At 46.1% G+C, this 19,222-nt stretch overlaps 2 protein-coding genes across 5 annotated transcripts; one reads left to right on the forward strand and one right to left on the reverse strand.

The window, feature by feature from the left end:
• The first annotated feature begins 1,013 nt into the window (after positions 1-1,013).
• On the forward strand, positions 1,014-8,720 carry agtrap (angiotensin II receptor-associated protein). Of its 3 annotated transcripts, XR_009930476.1 has the most exons (6): positions 1,025-1,200; positions 1,624-1,658; positions 2,078-2,186; positions 2,480-2,690; positions 4,498-4,892; positions 6,903-7,036. XR_009930476.1 is itself a non-coding variant. In XM_062461565.1 (5 exons), exons 1-5 carry the CDS (start codon positions 1,174-1,176, stop codon positions 7,028-7,030), a joined length of 510 nt encoding a protein of 169 aa, XP_062317549.1. In that variant the 5' UTR covers positions 1,014-1,173; the 3' UTR covers positions 7,031-8,720. The 3 variants fall into 3 exon arrangements, 2 of the variants coding, with proteins under 2 accessions (XP_062317549.1, XP_062317560.1); XM_062461565.1 differs by lacking the exon at positions 4,498-4,892 and having other exon boundaries at positions 1,014-1,200; positions 6,903-8,720; XM_062461576.1 differs by lacking the exon at positions 6,903-7,036 and having other exon boundaries at positions 4,498-5,306.
• Positions 8,721-11,754: 3,034 nt separating this feature from the next.
• rnf207a (ring finger protein 207a) lies at positions 11,755-15,812 on the reverse strand. 2 transcript variants are annotated; one of them, XM_062471255.1, is made up of 7 exons: positions 15,357-15,812; positions 14,215-14,393; positions 13,802-13,987; positions 13,225-13,276; positions 12,944-13,061; positions 12,671-12,763; positions 11,755-12,520 (listed from the first exon to the last, which is right to left on the reverse strand). In XM_062471255.1, the coding sequence occupies exons 2-7, from the start codon at positions 14,341-14,343 to the stop codon at positions 12,463-12,465; spliced, it is 636 nt and encodes a 211-aa protein (XP_062327239.1). In that variant the 5' UTR covers positions 14,344-14,393; positions 15,357-15,812; the 3' UTR covers positions 11,755-12,462. The 2 variants fall into 2 exon arrangements, with proteins under 2 accessions (XP_062327239.1, XP_062327156.1); XM_062471172.1 differs by having other exon boundaries at positions 11,755-12,572.
• Between the last annotated feature and the right edge of the window lie 3,410 nt (positions 15,813-19,222).

Below are 19,222 nucleotides of genomic sequence, written 5' to 3' on the forward strand. Positions count from 1 at the left end.
AGGTGTGATGTCCGAGGCAGCTCCTGTCACAGAGGTCAAAGTTCACTGTGAGGTCAACACTACCACCTGCTGTGTGAGCCAGGGGGCCATCTGCCCTTGTCAGACGGTTTGTACACAGCTGGGGAAGACAGACCACAGAAACAAAAGAGTCGGTGGGGGCTCCGTGTCTACATCACCAGCAGTTAGCTGCCTCTACATCATGATAGGTTAGGAGTATTGTTGCGTTTGAAATTGAGATTTCAAACAGCCGTGACGGTGACAAACCAACTGAACAAACGCATATAAGGACGCACGTATACACTCGTACCGTACGCACACGCACGCACACACACACACAAACATATACTGTGAGTGTGCAAGGTGGTACAAACCTAACAAAGATTGGTTTCATGTCTGCTTCACGGTTTCAGTCTCATGAGAAACATGACAAATAGCCCAGAATGAAAACGGCTAATGAAAATTCCAGCGAGCTTCATTTGCGGTTGTCTAAAGTGGAAGTATACATACCGCTCACGCATGTAGCCGATCCGTCCAAGATATTAACTAGGCCTACGAGGTCTGTTTTATTATGGACGCCTTTGTACGAAATTATACAATATGTAACGGGAATACGTCATCTTGTAAAGTGAGGATTCTAGAGTAAATCCCACCACAGCCATACCTCAGACACCTGATTGTAATAGGATGTCTTTCTGGCTTTCACAATAAACATCTAGGATGTATTTGTGGACACCGCACTTGTTTCATGATAATTATCCTTTCTCAGTTATTTCGCAACATTTGCCGCTTTTCTTTACTGTGGTCCATCAACTGTCCTTTTTTCTTAAATCACATAGGCCGAGTATAGCTTAACAGAATACAATATTTTCTTTTTTTTCAAGGGAAACACACAGACTTCATAAACCTCCAATAGAACAAAGATATTTCATAGTGTATTTTATCATGTTTAAATACATCCTATTTTTAACAGAAGTGAAACCACATCAAGAGAGGGGGGGGGGTGGGCATCATCACGTGGAGGCAGTCAGGCTGTTGTCACATGGGTTGTGTTTTCTGTCCGATTAGAGGGAGGGGTTGAGACTTTAGTTAGAGAGAAGTTTGAAAGTTATGTGTTGTCTTCCGTAACTTGGATAACTGAAGAGGACTGAAATTGATCTTCGTTGGTCTGAAACCATGGAGATTCCTGCCATAAATCTTAAGGTAAACTTTTCTTATTTGACATCACAGTAAAGTAACAGAGGATCAGTTGCTTAAGTTTAGGCTGATTAATTTATGATGCTTTTATTGTTACTGTAACTGACGCGTTGACAGTAGTTAAATTGTAACGGTACAGTATAGCTACTGTATGGACAAAAACGCTTTGTCATACTACAAAGATGTTAAGTAACAAGTGTCATATTCTATTTATATCCGATGACTTGCAAACCTAATACACATGACACACACTGAACCTTCATAATCAAATACTAATCATCAATAGATGGTATTCAAAAGTGATATTTTCGGATATTTAGGTCACTGTGACTCCGCTAGGGGGGTGCCGCACATTCTATCTCATTGAGCATGTAAAGTATGGAGCGGGTGAGGACGTTGGGTGACGTTTCTGTCTCTCTCTCTTCTCAGGCCATAGTACTGGTGCATTGGATCCTGACAATCTGGTAAGTAAAGAAGGGGTGACTCCACCCAGGGCTTTTCACACACCTGAGGAATTTCTCTTGTTGCCCTCTCCAGTTGTGAAGAGTTGTCAGCAGAGCAGGAGTCTGTTTCATTTGTAGTTGAGATGTAAAAAAAAAAAGAAACACCTATAGGCTACAACCACTTGGAAAACTCAGTGAAGAACAAAAAAACTCAGTGAAGATGAACTGGAACCATGGTTGAATATTTTGTTAAAATAAACACTTTGTGCGTCTGTGTCTGTATGTGTCACTGTGTGTGTTTGTGTTGATGGAAATGTGTGTGTGTCTGTGTCTGTACGTGTAACTGTGTGTGTGTACGTGTGTGTGTGTGTTGATGGAAATGTGTGTGTGTGTCGATGGATATGTGTGTGTGTTGATGGATATGTGTGTGTGTTCTTCAGGGGCTGTATGGCGTGGCTGCCCCCCTCTTATGCTTGGGGTAACTTCAGTGTTCTGGCTGTTGGGGTGTGGGCCATAGCCCAGCGGGACTCCATCGATGCTGTGCTTATGGTGAGTTCTCTCCTCAATTCTCTCCTCAATACTCAGCCAGCCACCTGACTCCCTAGATGTAACCGGACTCCCTAGATTCTTTAATGTACTAGCCTAGCATTTTGATTACAAAGAGGAACCATGATTGTCTTTTTGTTAGTAATTAGAGGAACTTCACCATTTTTTCATTCCACATCAGCTTAACCCTTTTAGGAAATATGGCTTCATGCATAGCCTCAAGAGACAGGATGTTTAGAACCACTAGCAGGGCTGTGTAGTATCTGTCATCCCCCTCTGTGCCTGTCGTCCTCCAGTTCCTCATCGGGATGACGGCGACGTTGCTGACGGACATCGTCCACTTCGGGATCTACTACCAGCTGACCGAGGGGCTGTCGGACAGGAACCGGGACACGTTCCGCTTCAGTGCCGGCATGGCCATCCTCAGCCTGCTGCTGAAGCCCGTCTCCTGCTTCTTCGTCTACCAGATGTACCGGGAGCGCGGCGGAGACTACAACGTCAACTTCGGTGAGTAGTGCAGGCCGGGAGCAGGGAGGGAGGAGGTGGCAAGAGAATCACACTGTCTGACTCTGCCAATACAAGGCACTTTGTAAGGGGGCGTTTTTTAAGGACTATTTATATTATCATTCATAGAAACACACGGTTCATGTGTTTATTTAGCAGGGGTTTTGATCCAAAGTTGCATACATACCGAACCTGCAACCTCTTAAACTGCAGTCAAATGCTCGACCACTATGCACATACCTGTACTAAACACATGTAGTTTACCGGGTAGTGGGGAAAGATGTTCTCTAGTAGGGTCCATCCCTAATCTACCATGACTAAAGATGACTACATGGTGTCACTATGAGATGCATGAGCTATTGAAACATGCCACTGTGGTGACTCTCCAGGGAGAGATTGTTCTCTCTGTGATCCAGAATGTTGGTTTATGCAGTCTGTACCTGATGATGTGACTGTGGAATGCTGGCAGGACGCCTGGCTCTGTGTGTGTCTGTGTGTGTGTGTGTGGGTGTGTGTGTGTGTGTGTGTGTGTAAAACCATGATCAGATCAAACCACACAAGCTAATAGAGTTACAGTGAGTCACAAGACCAATGCGCCTGATACAGTCTAGTTAACCAGGCAAAACTTCATATTCTGCTTATCAATCAACTTGGACGGGGATATTTAGTTTAGAACGTGTGGGAAGCTGTCTATCCCTGTAGAGACTCAGGTACTACCTGTAGCTCTGTAGAGACTCAGTGTATTCTTTAATTGGCAGATGGGAATCAAGTGTGTGATACTGAGATTAGCACTACGGTGTGGCCTGATTCAGACCTGAGGTATATCTCTAAACTCCATTTTGGTTGTAGAACGAGGCTTACTGTCTTGACACCATCCTGTGGTACAAGACACAAGGATACCACACTTAATTCTTTGATAACCTGTGCATTTATTTATATAAACCTTCATCCACTTGAGCCAATGTATCAAGTCATCAGAGCCACAAAGGGATGTCTTGGCACATGCACGTGTTTGATAAAGTTGTTTGTTAAGTTGGAACAAGAAATAGAGGAACCCTATGTGGCTCATTCCTAATGTTTGAGATGATGTGAGTGATAGAGAGCAGGGCTCCCGTAGGTATGCCACAGGAGGCAAAGTTGTTGATGAGGGTTTTGTGTTTGAGGCTTGGTTTTGTGATGGCTGTCTGATTGCAAGCCACTGGGAGGTCCTTTGAAGTCGGCATGGCGCTGTTGTACATGCACACAAACAAACACACTCACACACACACAATGTACAAAACACGCACGCACTGTTGGTGCAGAATTAACAGGCGTCAAATGTGTTTTTGTTTTGTTTGGTGGTTCATGAACTTGAGTGTTCAAGTCTGACATGCAGTAAATGAAGTGGGAAGAATTATAACCATGCCATGCATCTCCTGCCAGTTTGCTTTAGTGCACATGCTACATGATCAGCGTTCATTTTAAACTACATTGCATCGTCACTAAACATTCAATTGGCTCGAACATCATTATTAGAATAATTCGATTTTGTGTGTACTGCAGTTTCAAAATGTCACTATTCTCACCTTTTCACCAGCCTTTCCTGTCTTCCAAACTGTGATTGTGAAGTCCCTGACCTGTGATTACTGTCTAAACCATTTTTTGTGTATGTGCATAGTCATCTCCGTTCTGTGTTGTCTATTATGGAGTTTGACCTTATTTGCCTGTCCTGTCCTGTCCTCTCTTGTCGTCTCCCCTCCTCTCCTCCCCTGCCCACTCTTCCTTTCTGCCCTCCCCTCCTCTCCTTCCCTCTCCTCTCCTCTCCTCCCAGATCTAGAGACCTCCGTGGATAGTCGGTGCACCTCAGACAGTACTGACAGTGCTTGTATCGGCCGGCGTTACTGAGCAATCCACAGCTCTTCATCTTTCCCTCCTCCGATCACCCTCTCATCCCCTCCTCCTGTCACCCCCTTTCTCCAACCCCCCCCCCCCCAACACGCAGGATGTTAAAGGGAACCAAAATATACCTCGCAATCAAGTCGCCGTTCTGTATTCATGTCTGTTGTGTCTTGTTGTGTCTGCTTCTTTCACCAATCTTCATTGGACTCAAGTGTGTGTTTCCATTCCAGTCCCGTTTTCAGGTCCTCATCTCCTCTCTTCTTCTTCCCCTGTTGATGTTTGTCATCCCTCATCTGCTCCTCCACACTCTCATCCTCCTGCTGCCAAGTACACCACGCAAAAAGTGTTTGAGCGCCACTGTCTCCGTGTTTGTGACGATCGTTTATGATTATCCGTGTGTGTGTTTATGTGTGTGTTTGTGTGTGTTTGTGTGTGTGTTGCCTGCTCGACTCCTCTCCAGACACCTCATTAGTGTGTCTTAGTCTCAAGTTGTTTTTTCTCGTCCACTTTTCTAAACCATAGGTGGACTGCTTCTCTGGTAAATCATGTTGTTGGACACATACTGTAGCCAATCCTGTTGTGCATATTGACTGCATAGGATCACAAAGGTTATGCCCTAAGTTACAACTGTACAGTATGATGACTTAACTGTGTACTCTAATATACAGTAGACATGTTTAAGAATAATTTATATAGAGCATTTTTTGTAAGTTATATTTTTAATAAACATCATTCAAAGGGCTTGAAATGCAGTGTTTGTGTTCGACTTGCTTGTGATGAAAATACATTATGACCAAGAAGGTTTTCTGTTAGTCCGAGGAGGAACCCTAAAGATCTCAGTCTGGTGTGTGCTCACAGTCTGTGTTCACTGTTTACAACAGTAATGTTATGTTTTTTTACTAACATCAATCACTGTCATGTGTTGTGTTGTACTAACATTAACTACTGTAATGTTATGTGTTTTATTAACATCAACCACCATAATGTGTTGTGTTATACATTACCTGAGTTTACTACTGTCCTCGTTATGGGAATGTGAAACCAGTCGGTAGCATAGACAGGGTAAGCAGGGTAAGACAGGGTGAGCACATGCATACCGGAGCAAGATCCTCAGTATTCTGGCCATGCACAGGACTGGGATGGGGAGAAGCTGCTTGGTATTCTCTAGCACTGTCCCAAGGTCCTCTATAGCCTGCCCAGTGGGCTTACAGAATGCCAGCGAAATATGGCTTCCATAAAATTGTTTTCTATACTAATAACGTTTGTGTGAGTTGTTGAATGAGGTGATTTATCCATGAGCTTCCAGCCCAAGCTCAAACAGGCTTTGACAGACTCCACACAAAGACACGCTTTTTCATAGACAGCCTAGGAGTCTCCTCCACAGACAGACAGACAGACAGACTCCTCCACAGGCAGACAGACACTCCTCCACAGACAGACAGACAGACAGACAGACAGACACTCCTCCACAGGCAGACAGACAGACAGACAGACTCCTCCACAGGCAGACAGACACTCCTCCACAGACAGACAGACAGACAGACAGAGAGACAGACTCTCCTCCACAGGCAGACAGACAGACAGACAGACAGACACACAGACTCTCCTCCACAGGCAGACAGACAGATACACAGACTCTCCTCCACAGACAGACTCCTTCTCCTTTCCACAGACAGACAGAATGAGTCTTAACAGGTCCTGTCTCCATTGAGTAGATGCGAGGGCAGAAAAGACACACACAGATCTGTTCTTTTACAGCAGGTTTCTGGTGCTTGATTATCTGCTGCACTTACTACAGTATTTGCACTTCTGTACTTCGCTTTGGATAAAAGCGTCTGCTAAATCAATAAATGTGAAGTGGTCTGTGCATTGCTGCTCAGTCTACACAAACACTGATCACTGGCTCATCTGTTCCTGGTAATGTAGGATGAATACTGATATTTGCTTTGTGAAGAAACACAAGGCAGATTTTGAGGCAAATCCATAGAAGATGTATTTATGCTACATGGTGGTAAACACTATCATTATCTACTTTTTACTCAGTTCATTCATTCAAAAAACTGATTAAAAAGAAACGTTTTGGTTGATACAAAACCACCACAGTGAGAGCAATTTGAAGGCACAGATTGTTGTTTTGATGAGGCTAGCCTGAAGTAGTTTGTTCTCTACAAAACAGTGTTTGAGTTAACTTTGAAAATTCAGTAACTCTTGTTGACAATGTCAGCTTGCCTTTCGTGCTTCTCCAAGGCTGTTGAGCCCATGAGTGCTGTTCTTTTTCTGTAGCATCTGTCAGTCTTTTGCTCAGCATTGAGACTACTGTGGTGTGTTTGTGTCCAGGCTTCCCCATTATGTCCCGGAACAGAGAGGCCTACCAGTCCATCGACCAGCAGGACCAGTCCTCCAGCCCCGCTAACCCCTTCAACCAGGCCCAGGACAGCAAACCAAGCGCGGTCCGCTCCTACTGAGGCCTGCTGGAGGAGCCACCCTGGCCCTCCTGTCCATTGCACGCTTGGTGTCGTTATTGTTGTCCTTGTTTGTCAACAATGTTTTGATTTGTTGAGCTGTATGAGTTTTATTGTCCTGATATGAGCAGAATCTTTGATAAGAATGACCATGTTTTTTATTTTTTATTATATCTATGTCATTTTGGTGGGATTTCATGAACCATCTTTTATTATTGTCCCTGTGTGTGTTCTATGAGTTGCTACATAGACGCTATATCTACATCAAGTCTAATTGTATTTATATTGCCCTTGTTACAAGCAATGTCACAGAGGACTTCACATATGCCCATAGACCTGCACCTAAACCAACCAAGTGATGTAGAAAGGGGCAGCTCGTAGGGTGCTACATCACCTACAGCACGTCCTCAAACACCTTCCAAGCTTAACATTACTTGATGGTCTGGTGGAAGTCACACTAGGAAACATTTGTTGCGTACTGTAAGAATGTCCTGACCTTTTACCCACATATTGAACCCACTTCATCAGTCCAGTCTGATTCCAAAACTTGAGGAACTGCTGTTCCCATCAACTACGGTATCAAATCTGGTAGAAAATATACATTATATGAAAAAATCATTTTGAAGTACTTTAAGTTGGTGTTTGAATTGCACTGCTAAAAGGCTTTTAGGTACTATTGAGGGATAGTGAATGTGAATGTATACAACAGGCCTATCGTCAGTGTCAGGAACAGTGATTTGTAGTCATCAGTGGGTTTTAGGTAGTGAGTAATCAGTTGCTTGTGACATTGTTGTGTAATGAGGCCTTCTGACAGTGGATGGCCTTGTGTTCGTCCAAGTTCTCCTAAGTTCTCGTTTTTCACACAGCTGATGACTCCGTTATTGCAGCCGTACGGTCGATGGTGTCTCTTGTCCAGTTCTTGCTAAACAAATGATTAACCCTTGAGTCTACTGCCTGTTTCATGTGATGTTTCAAATATTGGCTTTCTCCTTCTTTACGTCTTTCCAACAACACTAAACCTCAACATACCTCTGCACCAACTGTTGTGGTCATCTTAATGAAACAACACAACTTATTCATCTTGTTGACTAAATATGAAATAATTTTTTATTCACACCGTTTTTTGTTCATGCTTTAAAGTTTATCTGGTATCTTTAGATGGTACAAGTAGTGTAGTGGTGTCTGTTGAAATATGTACACAATCAAATAGTAAATCATGCAAATTATATAGCGGTGGTTCAGAAGGTGTGTGTCCATGAATGAAGGTGTGGATATTTCCTTTGTGCCTCATTTTACTATCGACTGCAACCCTGGATGTTACTGTGTCTGTTACAAACCTTTCATACACCTGCCATTAACAGTTTCTGTGTTTGGAGAATCGTTTGACTGAATTGTGAGTGCTTCCAGACATGACAGAGTCTTCCTATAGGAGATGTTGTACATGTCGTTCTCCTTTTTTGTCTGTGGTGATGTCGATTTTTGATTTGTGTCTCGAATGCTTTTTTATTTGGATTTGGGATTTTTGTCTCACTGATTCGATCGGAACTCTCTGTCTCTGTGTCAGTAGTGTCAGTACCTAGTGTTACCAGATGGTACCGTGCCCCCGGATGTAAACACACTTCCATTTCCAGGTTCTACATTTGGACTGTGAGGTATTTAAAAAAGCACAATAAGGTTATGATTAAAAAATCACCAACAATGTTGTCTCCTGTCTGTGTCCCCAGATTGGAATGTATAAAGTGGATTTTACCCTAGAGAAGGACAGTTGATTTCATGATAAAGGGTTTTAATCTACAGCTACACTTTCACAACCAGTTCACTGTATCATTATGTATGTTAGTTTGTATCCTGCCTTACTCTTCTCTACATACCTGTCTTCTCGATATTTCTATTAACTTTGAACCAGTCTTGCCTCAATCTCAGTCTTGCTATCCCTCTTTCTCACTCTCTCTCCCGCTCTCTCCCTCTCTCTCCCTCGCTCTCTCTCCCTCGCTCTCTTTCTCGTCTCGTTTATCAGTTCAAAGCAGACAAGCCACTCATCATCCTGTCCTCCCTGACATCCTCCCTTCAAGCACTTCTCTAAACATTGCCGGTTCGTCGTTTTTCCTAGCTTGCTATCCAGCGTGTGTTAGCTCTGGGGTAGGTCACTTAAGTACACTTAATCCTGAAAAGGAACCTTACATCTAGTACATTGGATGAAAGGTTGGTACAAAAAAAGAAGGTTTGCGACTGTAAGTGGACCTATAATGCTTGAATCAGTAATGCTGTCAATATGAATGTTGGAAAGTGTGAACGGCCTTGTTTCACACTGAAAACCTAATGAGGCAAGTGATAATTCATGGACTGTCCCCACCCAGTTTCACACTAAAAACAGCGCCTCAATCCACCGTGCCGAGGCAAAATCGCTTTAGCAAACTCAGGAAACCCTAAACCTCAGGGCTGGGTGCTTCTGTGATGAGAGTGAGATACACCACCGTGTTAGTTCTACTTAAACTGCTTTTATCTCCTCAGGTGGGCTCTGCAGTGGAGACAGGTTCTGGTGGCGAGAAGACCAGCGATAAAAACCTTTGTTTTGATTTATTCTATTCATGCATGGAAGTGCTTTGTTATCTCTTTGACCCACATGAATCACAAACATCTTCTTGCTCTTTTTTCTTCTTTCTTACCTCCTTCCTCTTCCTCTTTCTTTCTCTATCTCTCTCTGTCTATCTCTTTTTCTCACACAATTGCTTTCCATATTTCTTTCCCTGTTCCTCTTGTGAGAGCATCTGGGTGAGGTCTTAATTAAGGAGTAACCGGTCTGTTAATGATTCATTCCTGCTGAGCTCCAACAGAGCGAGGGAGGCCAACGTCCTGGAGGAGGAGGAGATGGAGAGGGGGAAAGGAAGAGGAGGAGAGGAGAAGGAGGAGAGGAGGGGGTTGGCAGCCCAACGAGCTGTTGATTAATAAGGGGGGTGCTGGGCTGCATCTCTTGAGTCCCTGCATGTACAGACACACACACAAACATGCACACACATATCTGGTACCTCAGAGTCACGGACAGACTCGCTGCCTTTGTTATTTTGTGCAATAAACAGAGTTCAATTTGTCCGATCCCTCAGGGCGTTGGCAGAGATCCTGGGGGCAGTGTTTGTTTGGAGGGACGTCCCTGTCCGTAAGACGGTGGATGTTCTGCTCGCTGAGAAACCTCATCAGTATGACACGCACCACATGCCACAAAATACCCTCTGCGCTGGAAGATAGAGTGGCTTCTATCAGGATTTGGTGTCAATATGACTGTACATCACATGGAACAGGGGAAGATTAATATTGTGAGAGGATTCCACCTTTGTTACATGAATTCCTTGAATGTTTTTTTTTATTATTTTTATTACGCCCACCACTGAATGAAGGTTGTGTGACATGTATTGATTGTATGGCCATGACACTGGGCATAAGTGTGACAAAGATGAGAGATGGCTTTTCCTTCAAGATCCAGAATCCCTTGGGAGGACTGCTTCACCTTTTGACCTTTTTACCTTGAGGCTGGTCCACCTGTCACTGTGGTGATAAGGGCAAAGAAATTAATTCTGTTCACCAATGGCTGAATACGTGTAAAGAAGCTGGGATCCCTCAGGAGCAGGAAGGGCCTATGCTTGTCAGGACTCGAGGACATCAGCCTGGTTCAAACACACATTCCACACACCATGTTCCATAGTCCATCTCCCTAATACCATGTTCCATGTAGTATGTCCTTCATACCACGTTCCAGATACCATGTTCTACGTTCTATTTACCTTGTTCCACATACCATCATGGTGCATAGTCCGTGGTGAATATACTGTATTCCATCGCCCCGGTTGTGACCTGACTACTAATGTATCCTGCATCCTGAAAAAGCCTGTGTCCCAGTTCTCCATCCACATCCACCCCAAAGCTATCTCCAAATGAAACCTGCCCTAGTTCTCTCCCCTGTGGAGATCATGCCATAGGTTTGCTGTTAAATCTCTTGCTGCTTTGTCATTGGTAAAGGCTGCACACATAACTTTGCCCCAGCACTTGTCGTTCCGCATGTAAAGTTATTTAGAGCCAAGACTTACTCGTCCGTGAGAGAGCACAGAGGGAGAGGCTGTGCAGCGAGGTGGTGCAGTGAGGGGAGATGATATATGACCATAGGGATAAGTGTGTGTGTTTGCATATGTGTGTGCATGCATGTTGAGTCTGTGAAAAGGTTGATATATTTAAATGTGTGCTCATTCCATGTGTGTGTGTGTGTCTAGAGAACCTCTGCTGCAGCACAGTCATTCGTTTCCTGCTGTCATAAATGTATTTTTAATGAGGGACCTAACCTCACTCCTCAGCAGTGAAGGACCTGTTCTAGAAGGCTCCATGACATGATATGTTCTTGGAAACAGAGTTAAACAGTCTCACTTTTGCTCATCTGATACTGAGGTAACCTTCACCTCCTGATCTCTCATTTGTTTCAGCCATTTGATTTGATTGGACTTTTTATTTAGACTTATTATTATAAATGGTTATACATTCCCGGATGGGATTCACAGGTCTTTACTAAACTGGTTTACAGAGGAGAGAGAGAAACAGAGCTAGCCAAACAGAGAAGCCATGATGAGCTGAGTAAGAACCTTCCACTAGCTACTGTAGAAATCAATAGTTCAAGTCTGCAGGCTGTAGATTACCAGCATTATTAGAGGGTGTGCTGGCACATACAGCAAAATGAAAACCCACGCTATAGCGATTCAGTTTATTGAAAATAAAATTCTCACGGGTGCTGAAATGCTTAATATGCAGAGGCTGAGCATGAAATAAGGGGGTGAGGGTGGGGAAGAGGGGGGGTTGGAGGAGGAGAGGGAAGACAAGTAGGTCCTGCTGATTTCCTGCATGGCAGAATACTTAAGAGTGCACTGCTGACACTTCACTAATGTTCTAGAGGTGGAGAGAGAGGGGGGGGTGCGGGAGAGGAGGAGGGGGTGTATTTCCTGAGGCTTGGAGGGGTGGGGTGGAGGGGAGGAGGGGTGGGGATGGATGAGTAGCTATTGTAAGGTAGGGGAGGAAGATTGCCACTTCTTGCCACCGGAAGGTATTCCACTTATTATAAATAGTTCCTGAAACTAGTGGTTGATGACACTTAACAACACTTTTTTCTAAGCGTTAATCTTTAATCCAGTTCCGTCTTTAGATGAGTCCATGTCTGAGAGCTGGACCGGAAAGGAAGATGTGTGTTTTTTTTGTCCTGTGAATGTTTTAATTTCTGGCTATTCTGTTTGACAGAAATGGCCAGTCCTAGTTCCAGTACCAGAGAGGGAGAGTGTCACATCCACTGCCCCCCCCCCCCCCCCCCACCCAACAATAACCAGCTGGCACAGGGGGTGGGGCTAAAATTTAACAGCTGGGAGGGAGGAGGGTTTATAAAGGCATCTCGCTGTGGTTGGTTGATTCTAGGCTGTCCCACCGCCTTCTGGGCCAATGGCAGTTGTTGGTCTTTGGAGAGTCCTCCTCTGATTGGATGAAGAGGGAGCGGTTGCCAGTGTGAGGGCTGTGGTGTTCACTGTGCAACAACACCAGTTGGGTCAACAAGAGCACACTGCCTTTACAGATGCAACATAAAGATATGTTTTCTGTGTGTCAGAGAGATGGAAAGGCTACCTGTCCTGTTTGTCTGTGGCCGTGCCGCTGTCCTCATAGACCTTCAGCGTGGTTTCTGATTGGTCACCATCACTCTCTGCAGTCTCCTGAAACCTGGACAAAAACATAGATTACCAGATCCATTCGATCCATAGATGTTGGTACTCATAGATTCTTTGTGACTCGTCACGTTCCTTTACTCAATAAACCGTCGGGCTTCGAAAATAGGACTTGTGTAAGGTTTGGCTTGTGTGAAGCTGGATTTGAAGACACGGTAAGGTGTCGTTGACGGACCTGGGTTCCAGACGCTCTCGGACTTTGGCGATGGAGAGGATGTAAGGAAGGATTTGGCGAGCGATGGTGGTCAGGTAGGTGTTCTCCTGCTTCAGCTGCTGCAGGGCGTCGAGCTGTGCTGGAAGGTTTAAAAACAAACACGAACATGAACCTGAAGAGACCTCAAAACCATACAGTTGGAAGTACTCACACTTAAACATGAGTTTTTGTTAGTTTCAAAACATTAGGTTGAGAATGAATATCCCAGTTCTTAAAAAAACATTGTTTAGGGCTTATGTTACCTTCATAGATCTCCTGCTCATTGATTGACTCCTGCACTGTCTCGCCCCACACCTAAGAGTGAAGACAACTAGATCTATAAATTGTAATCTGGGGTGTATCTGGGACATACAGCACTGTGCAAAAGTGTTTTTCTACATGAATATTGTGTAAAACATTTATTGTTTTGTCTTCTGAATTTTTGCAATGGTGTAAAAAAGTGCAACCTTGAGAAAATGTTTTGGTATTCATTTCATTATCTCTCAAAGCATTTTTGCTTTACAGTTTCGTTTATTATTATCATCTGTGACTTTTGCACAGTACTGTGATATCTAGGACATATCACTACTGGTGTGGCAGGACTGAAACCTTGCCCCATGTGGAAGAAGCTATGTGGGACCAGTCTATGATCCAGGTCCCGGGCTGTGCTGATGGCTTGTGGACCTGCTGATGGCCTGTGGACCTCCTGATGGCCTGTGGACCTCCTGATGGCCTGGGGACCTGCTGATGGCCTGGGGACCTGCTGATGGCCTGGGGACCTGCTGATGGCCTGGGGACCTGCTGATGGCCTGGGGACCTGCTGATGGCCTGTGGACTTGCCTGCAGGAACGTGGCCCTGGTGTTCTCCACGGTGGAGACCTGGGAGGAGATGATGCTGTTGATGTCTAGCGAGCGCTCCAGGATGGCCCCCATGGTGTCTGTGCTTATGACTGAGTGGTGCCTGGTCAGGTCTCTGTGCTGCTGCTGCACCTGGTCCTTCAGCCTCTGGATGTCTGCCTGAAGGGTCTGGGGGTACATACACACAAACACACGCATACACACACACACACACATAAATGTACATGCACATGTGCACACACACACACAAGCATGCACCTACATCCATGCACACAGTCTCACATATACACATACATGCACTTACACATACACACACACACACACAAACACACCGTTCCAACCCCTTACAGACCTATAACCACCACCCTGCCATGGGATCCCACTACATTGCTCACCCTGTATGTGTTCTCATAGCTGCGGCAGTGCTGGGTGAAGGGAGTGTCGCCCCCCTGTGCCAGGAGGACCTTGGTGCAGATAGAGTGGTGGGAGGCGGGCCGGCGCCCCCCAGCCGAGCCCAGGGGCATGTCACCGAGGGGCGGGGAGCGGCAGGGGCGTGGAGAGGGGTGACTGGAAGCTGGAGGAGATGGAGACCCAAGGGTTGTCCAGCCTTTGCCATGCCAACAATATGTGTTTCTGATAGCAGCACCGTCACCAGCATCTAAGCCACACTGTGGTGTTTACTGGGGAGTATCTACTGGTGGGTGTTATGCTGATGTGAAGGTATGTAGAGGTGTGATGTGAAGGGTGTCACGTGTATACATTTCCATTCCCTTTTTCCAATAGAGGAGGATGACAAAAAAAGGGGTATAAACATAATTATGAATTCATGAGGTTATCTCTGAGGCTGACGGGAAAAGGGAGGGGTGGAGATGTGGAGGGATTGAGGTAGAAAAGTAGGGATTAGTTTTGGCACTGAGACAAACTGCATTGGGAGTTGAGGGAGCAGAACACACATTATAGTATGTGGCACAAGCACACAGTACGTTCTATCATGTGATGGCCTTTCAAAATGGAACTTAAAGTGGAGTTAGCATCAGTGAGACTAATTGTTAGCGATTACTTTAGTGAGTGGAAACCCTCAGAGTGACTGGTCAGTTTTATTGCTGTCCACAGGTCATTGTGCTTAGCAGATTCTCCTTACGGCTAGGGTTTCACAGAGCCATAACTCCATGCAGGCTATTCAGAGAATGGCTTTCCAGTAAGTATGTTTACAACTGGCCATGCAAACCATTTGTCTGAAAAGACAGGCAGACAATAAAGAAAACCATTCCAACTGCTTTATGCATCAATAACTGTTATCCACCATCCTCCTCCTTTGTGCTATCGCATCTATCTCCAGTTCAAGCTGTTGTTAGAATGCATCTCCAGAACACAACTAGAGCTGTTGTTAGAATGCATCTCCAGAACACAACTAGAGCTGTTGTTAGAATACATCTCCAGAACACAACTAGAGCTGTTGTTAGAATACATCTCCAGAACACAACTAGAGCTGTTGTTAGAATGCATCTCCACAACTAGAGGAGAAAAGCAGTTTTACCTGGGGCTCTGGGAGGCTCCTGGTAACTTCTTATTAGTCACTCTTGGTTACTCCCGGTTACCCCTGGTTACTCCTCGTTACTTCTGGTCACTCTTTGTTACCCTTGGTTACTCCTGGTTTCTCCTGGTAACCCCTAGTGACTCCTGGTTACACCTGGTAACTCTCGGTTATCCCTGGTTACTCCTAGTTACCCCTGGTTACCGCTTGTTACTCCTGGTTACCCCTGGTTACGCCCGGTTCCTGGGAAGACGCACTCTCAGCAGCTACAGTGAGTGGTCCTGCTGTCTGGGGAGGGAGTCCCCCGCTCGCTCATGTCGAGTCCTCTTCCAGATCACTTTTCCTGCCCCAACAATCACACCCATTTAACACATCCACACATGCAGTGACATCAGCGGCATGGAAAAAAACGTGCCCGAGTGCCTGTCCACCAGATGGATCCTGGAGAGTTCTGTGAAATTCTGATAAAAATAGTTTTGGTCTGCCTGCCTGCCGCCCGTCCTTGCCCATTAAGCATCCTACACCAGATGAGGGTTGCTGATTGGAGGGCAGGCCTGTCAGTTACAGCAGGGGGTGGATGGGGGGTTACAGACTTGTGAACAGTTGGGAGTGATTGATGTGGAAAATTAGTCGAGAGAACGTGCGTCAGTTGTGTCCAAGGCAGGAGACAGAGAGTATGGGAGAACATGCCGGAACACTCTGCTCTGGGATGCTTTGAAAGCTCCAACTACACTAAGTGGTTTGAGGGGATAATGCTAACCGTGAAAACAACATAAGCTGTGGCTTTCCAGGTTTGCAAACAATGTTGAACTAAGAGTGATGACAGGCAACATGAAAAGGAAACATCATTTAGGGAATTATCTTTCTCTGTTCTGGATTCCAAGCCAATAGAGTGAAGGCTTCAATGTGTGTGCCACCCTGCTCTGCACCACGGGGTAGTGGTGTGAGGGGGTGTTAGCAGGGGCACAGGGGCGTACAGAGCCTCCCAGACACCACGGGTCTAGACACCAGGGTGACACACAGACCAGAGAGCTCCTTCCTAGAAACCTGGCTTTGCAGGACTGCACACCCTCTCTCTCTCTCTCTCTCTCTCTCTCTGTCTCTCTCTCTCTCTCCCTTCCTCTCCCTCCCTCTCTCCTTCTCTCTTTGACTCCCCCCCTCCCTCCATTCCTCCCTCTTGCTGTTTCTTTCTCTTTCACAGCCACCCTCCCTTCCTCCTTCTCCCCCTCCCCCTCTCCTTCCCTGTCTATTTCCCTCCCTCCGTTTGTTATCACCCGGTTCCCTGGAACAGGAAGATCATGCACTGGAGCTGGCGATGAGTGGTGGATGTGGGGTGGCTGGAGGTGGGTGTGTATGTGTGCGCCTGTTTGGCCCTGTTAATCAGACCAAGGTGAGTTACATAAACCCTCCTATGGGCCTTCGCTCTGCTCACAGCCTGACAGACAAACAGAATAACCGACATGCTGGGGCTCAGTGTGGCACCTCCCTACCCTCATACCAGCTGTGCCCACATCCCACCACGGGCTCCCTACCTCAGCTCTGCCAGCGCTGTCAAGCTGGTCAAGCTGCCAGCCTCAGGAAGGGAGAGAACCCCACAACTCCACCACGATACTCGGATGGGGAGCGGGGCTGGGTTAACCTGCAACCGGGGGACTTGACGTACTGGAGCCATCACTTCCTGTAGTGGAGATTTGTGACGGGTCGCCACGCTGGTCATACTGGTAACGGGAACACGCCAGCGCTAGTTGAGGAGGAGGAGGTTTGTGGCGGGCGAACTCGCTCCGGTAGTGTGTATTGATCTGGGGTGCGGAGGTAGAGGTCACAGGTCACGCTTTCACTGGGGGGCGCAGAGAGAGGTCACAGGTTAAAGGGTAAAGGGTACCTCCGTCTGAGGTAGAGAGAGAGGTTGTGGTTTCCAGTGTGGTCTGGCTCTGTACTGCCAAGTACTCCCTTGTGGTTTGTGGTAAGTCCAGTCTGATATCAGGCCTTAATTAGTAACCCAGCGACGAGAACATGTCCAGAGGGGGCGTTAAATAGCCATGTCTTGTAAAGTAGTAAGGTAGGTCGGGACTTTATTGATCACTCTGGGGAAGTTGAGGAACTAACAACCGAGAACAAATGTTAGGGAGCTTCTCCAACACTAAATACACCATTAAATACACAGTAACAGACATCAGTACAGACACTAGTAGATACACCAGTACAGACACCAGTAAAGACACCAGTACAGTAGACAGGTGATATCAGCACTAGACAGGTGTTGTTCAGAGGGACTGTGTTGTGTGTTTGCTCCTGGGAACACCTCCATGCTGCTCTCTCTCTGACCTGCAGTGTTGGCAGGAGAACAGCCAGCTAACTCAGCTGCTCCTTCTACTTGCACTGACTGAGAACACACACACACATATATACGCATGCACACACACACAAACTCACACACACGCTCACACATGCACACACGCAAACACAGATGAACTGAAACAACCATTTATCTTTTCCATGAACTGTCCAAGCAGTATCCCATTTTCCTTGTTTTCTAAGTCTAACCCTAACCCTTATCTATTTGTCGCCTTCTATTATAAACACATACATCCTAACACCAAGACACAGTGTTGAACACACAGTCTCTGCCTGACATAAATAGCCTTGAATTCCCTTCCAGGAATCCAGCCCCGAGTTAGCTTCCAGGCAGAGTGGGTGAGAGAGATGAAGGACTAAGGACAGAAAAATCTCATTAAAGAAGGCCATACTGTAGAATGAAACCCAATACATTCTCTCCTCATGCACATGTCCGGGCACACACCCTACCTCACACACAATACACACACTCACTATCTCACACACAACACACACACACTGCCTCACACACGCACTGCCTCACACACACACACACACACACACACACACACACACACACACACACCACCCACACTCTGCCTCACACACTACCTCACACACACTGCCTGCCACACCACACACACAATGCCACACACAAACTGTCTCACACACACACACCCCCTAGTGGCAGGACTGTGTCCCCTGCCTTCCCTGATGTGCTGGAGCAGTGGCTGTAATGGACTGTCACCAGAGTGTAAAGATCATTACCTCCAGGATGGCTACGCACTCAACGAACCCGGACTGTGTGCATGCATGCGTACTGTACGCGTGTATGTGTCTGTGTATACACGCGCCAGTGTGCATGCGTGAGTGTGTGTGTGGACCAACTCTCACCGTTGCCACAGCTCAAGCTGCGGTCGTGGAGGAGCGTGCGTCGTTCCGGAGGAAGTGCTCTCTCTCGCTCTGTCAGGTGAACGCCATACGTGTGACACGCATGACCTCAGGGGGCCTTCATAAACCTGTGCGTGTGAGGCGATAATTATTGGCCTGAGGACTGCCATGGCAACCGCGGTGTCCTCTCAACACACGTGGAGAGTTTCTGTAGGAATGTAGCCTTGAGAAACGTTCATACAGGCCATTCTGATCATTTATTTTCATCTTGACCTGTCAGGTCAAGCAGAGCAGGAGCTTGTGATGCCAGGCTGGTATACCACACTAGTTGGAAACTGATTATCCAGACCAGAACCTGACAGTTCTCCAGGTTCTGGTGCTAGGAGGAGGCATCAGTGGAGCCACTATGGTTTAACATTCTAGATTAGGACTTGGTTTCATACAAATGCACATGGCATATCAGAAAACAGATGTTTCACAATTCCTCCACAGTAGCCTATCAGTAACACAAGACTTTGGAGCAAGCCCACCCTGTGCAGACAGATCCGCAAAAATAAGTGTGAACCAAGAGTTGGTCCTGGATTGGCCGATACACAAGCATACTTTCACAGTCAACGCAAGAGAGACACCCAGTGGTGAACACG

Source organism: Osmerus eperlanus, chromosome 1, assembly GCF_963692335.1.
Source record: "Osmerus eperlanus chromosome 1, fOsmEpe2.1, whole genome shotgun sequence".
In the NCBI taxonomy this organism is placed as follows: Eukaryota; Metazoa; Chordata; class Actinopteri; order Osmeriformes; family Osmeridae; genus Osmerus; species Osmerus eperlanus.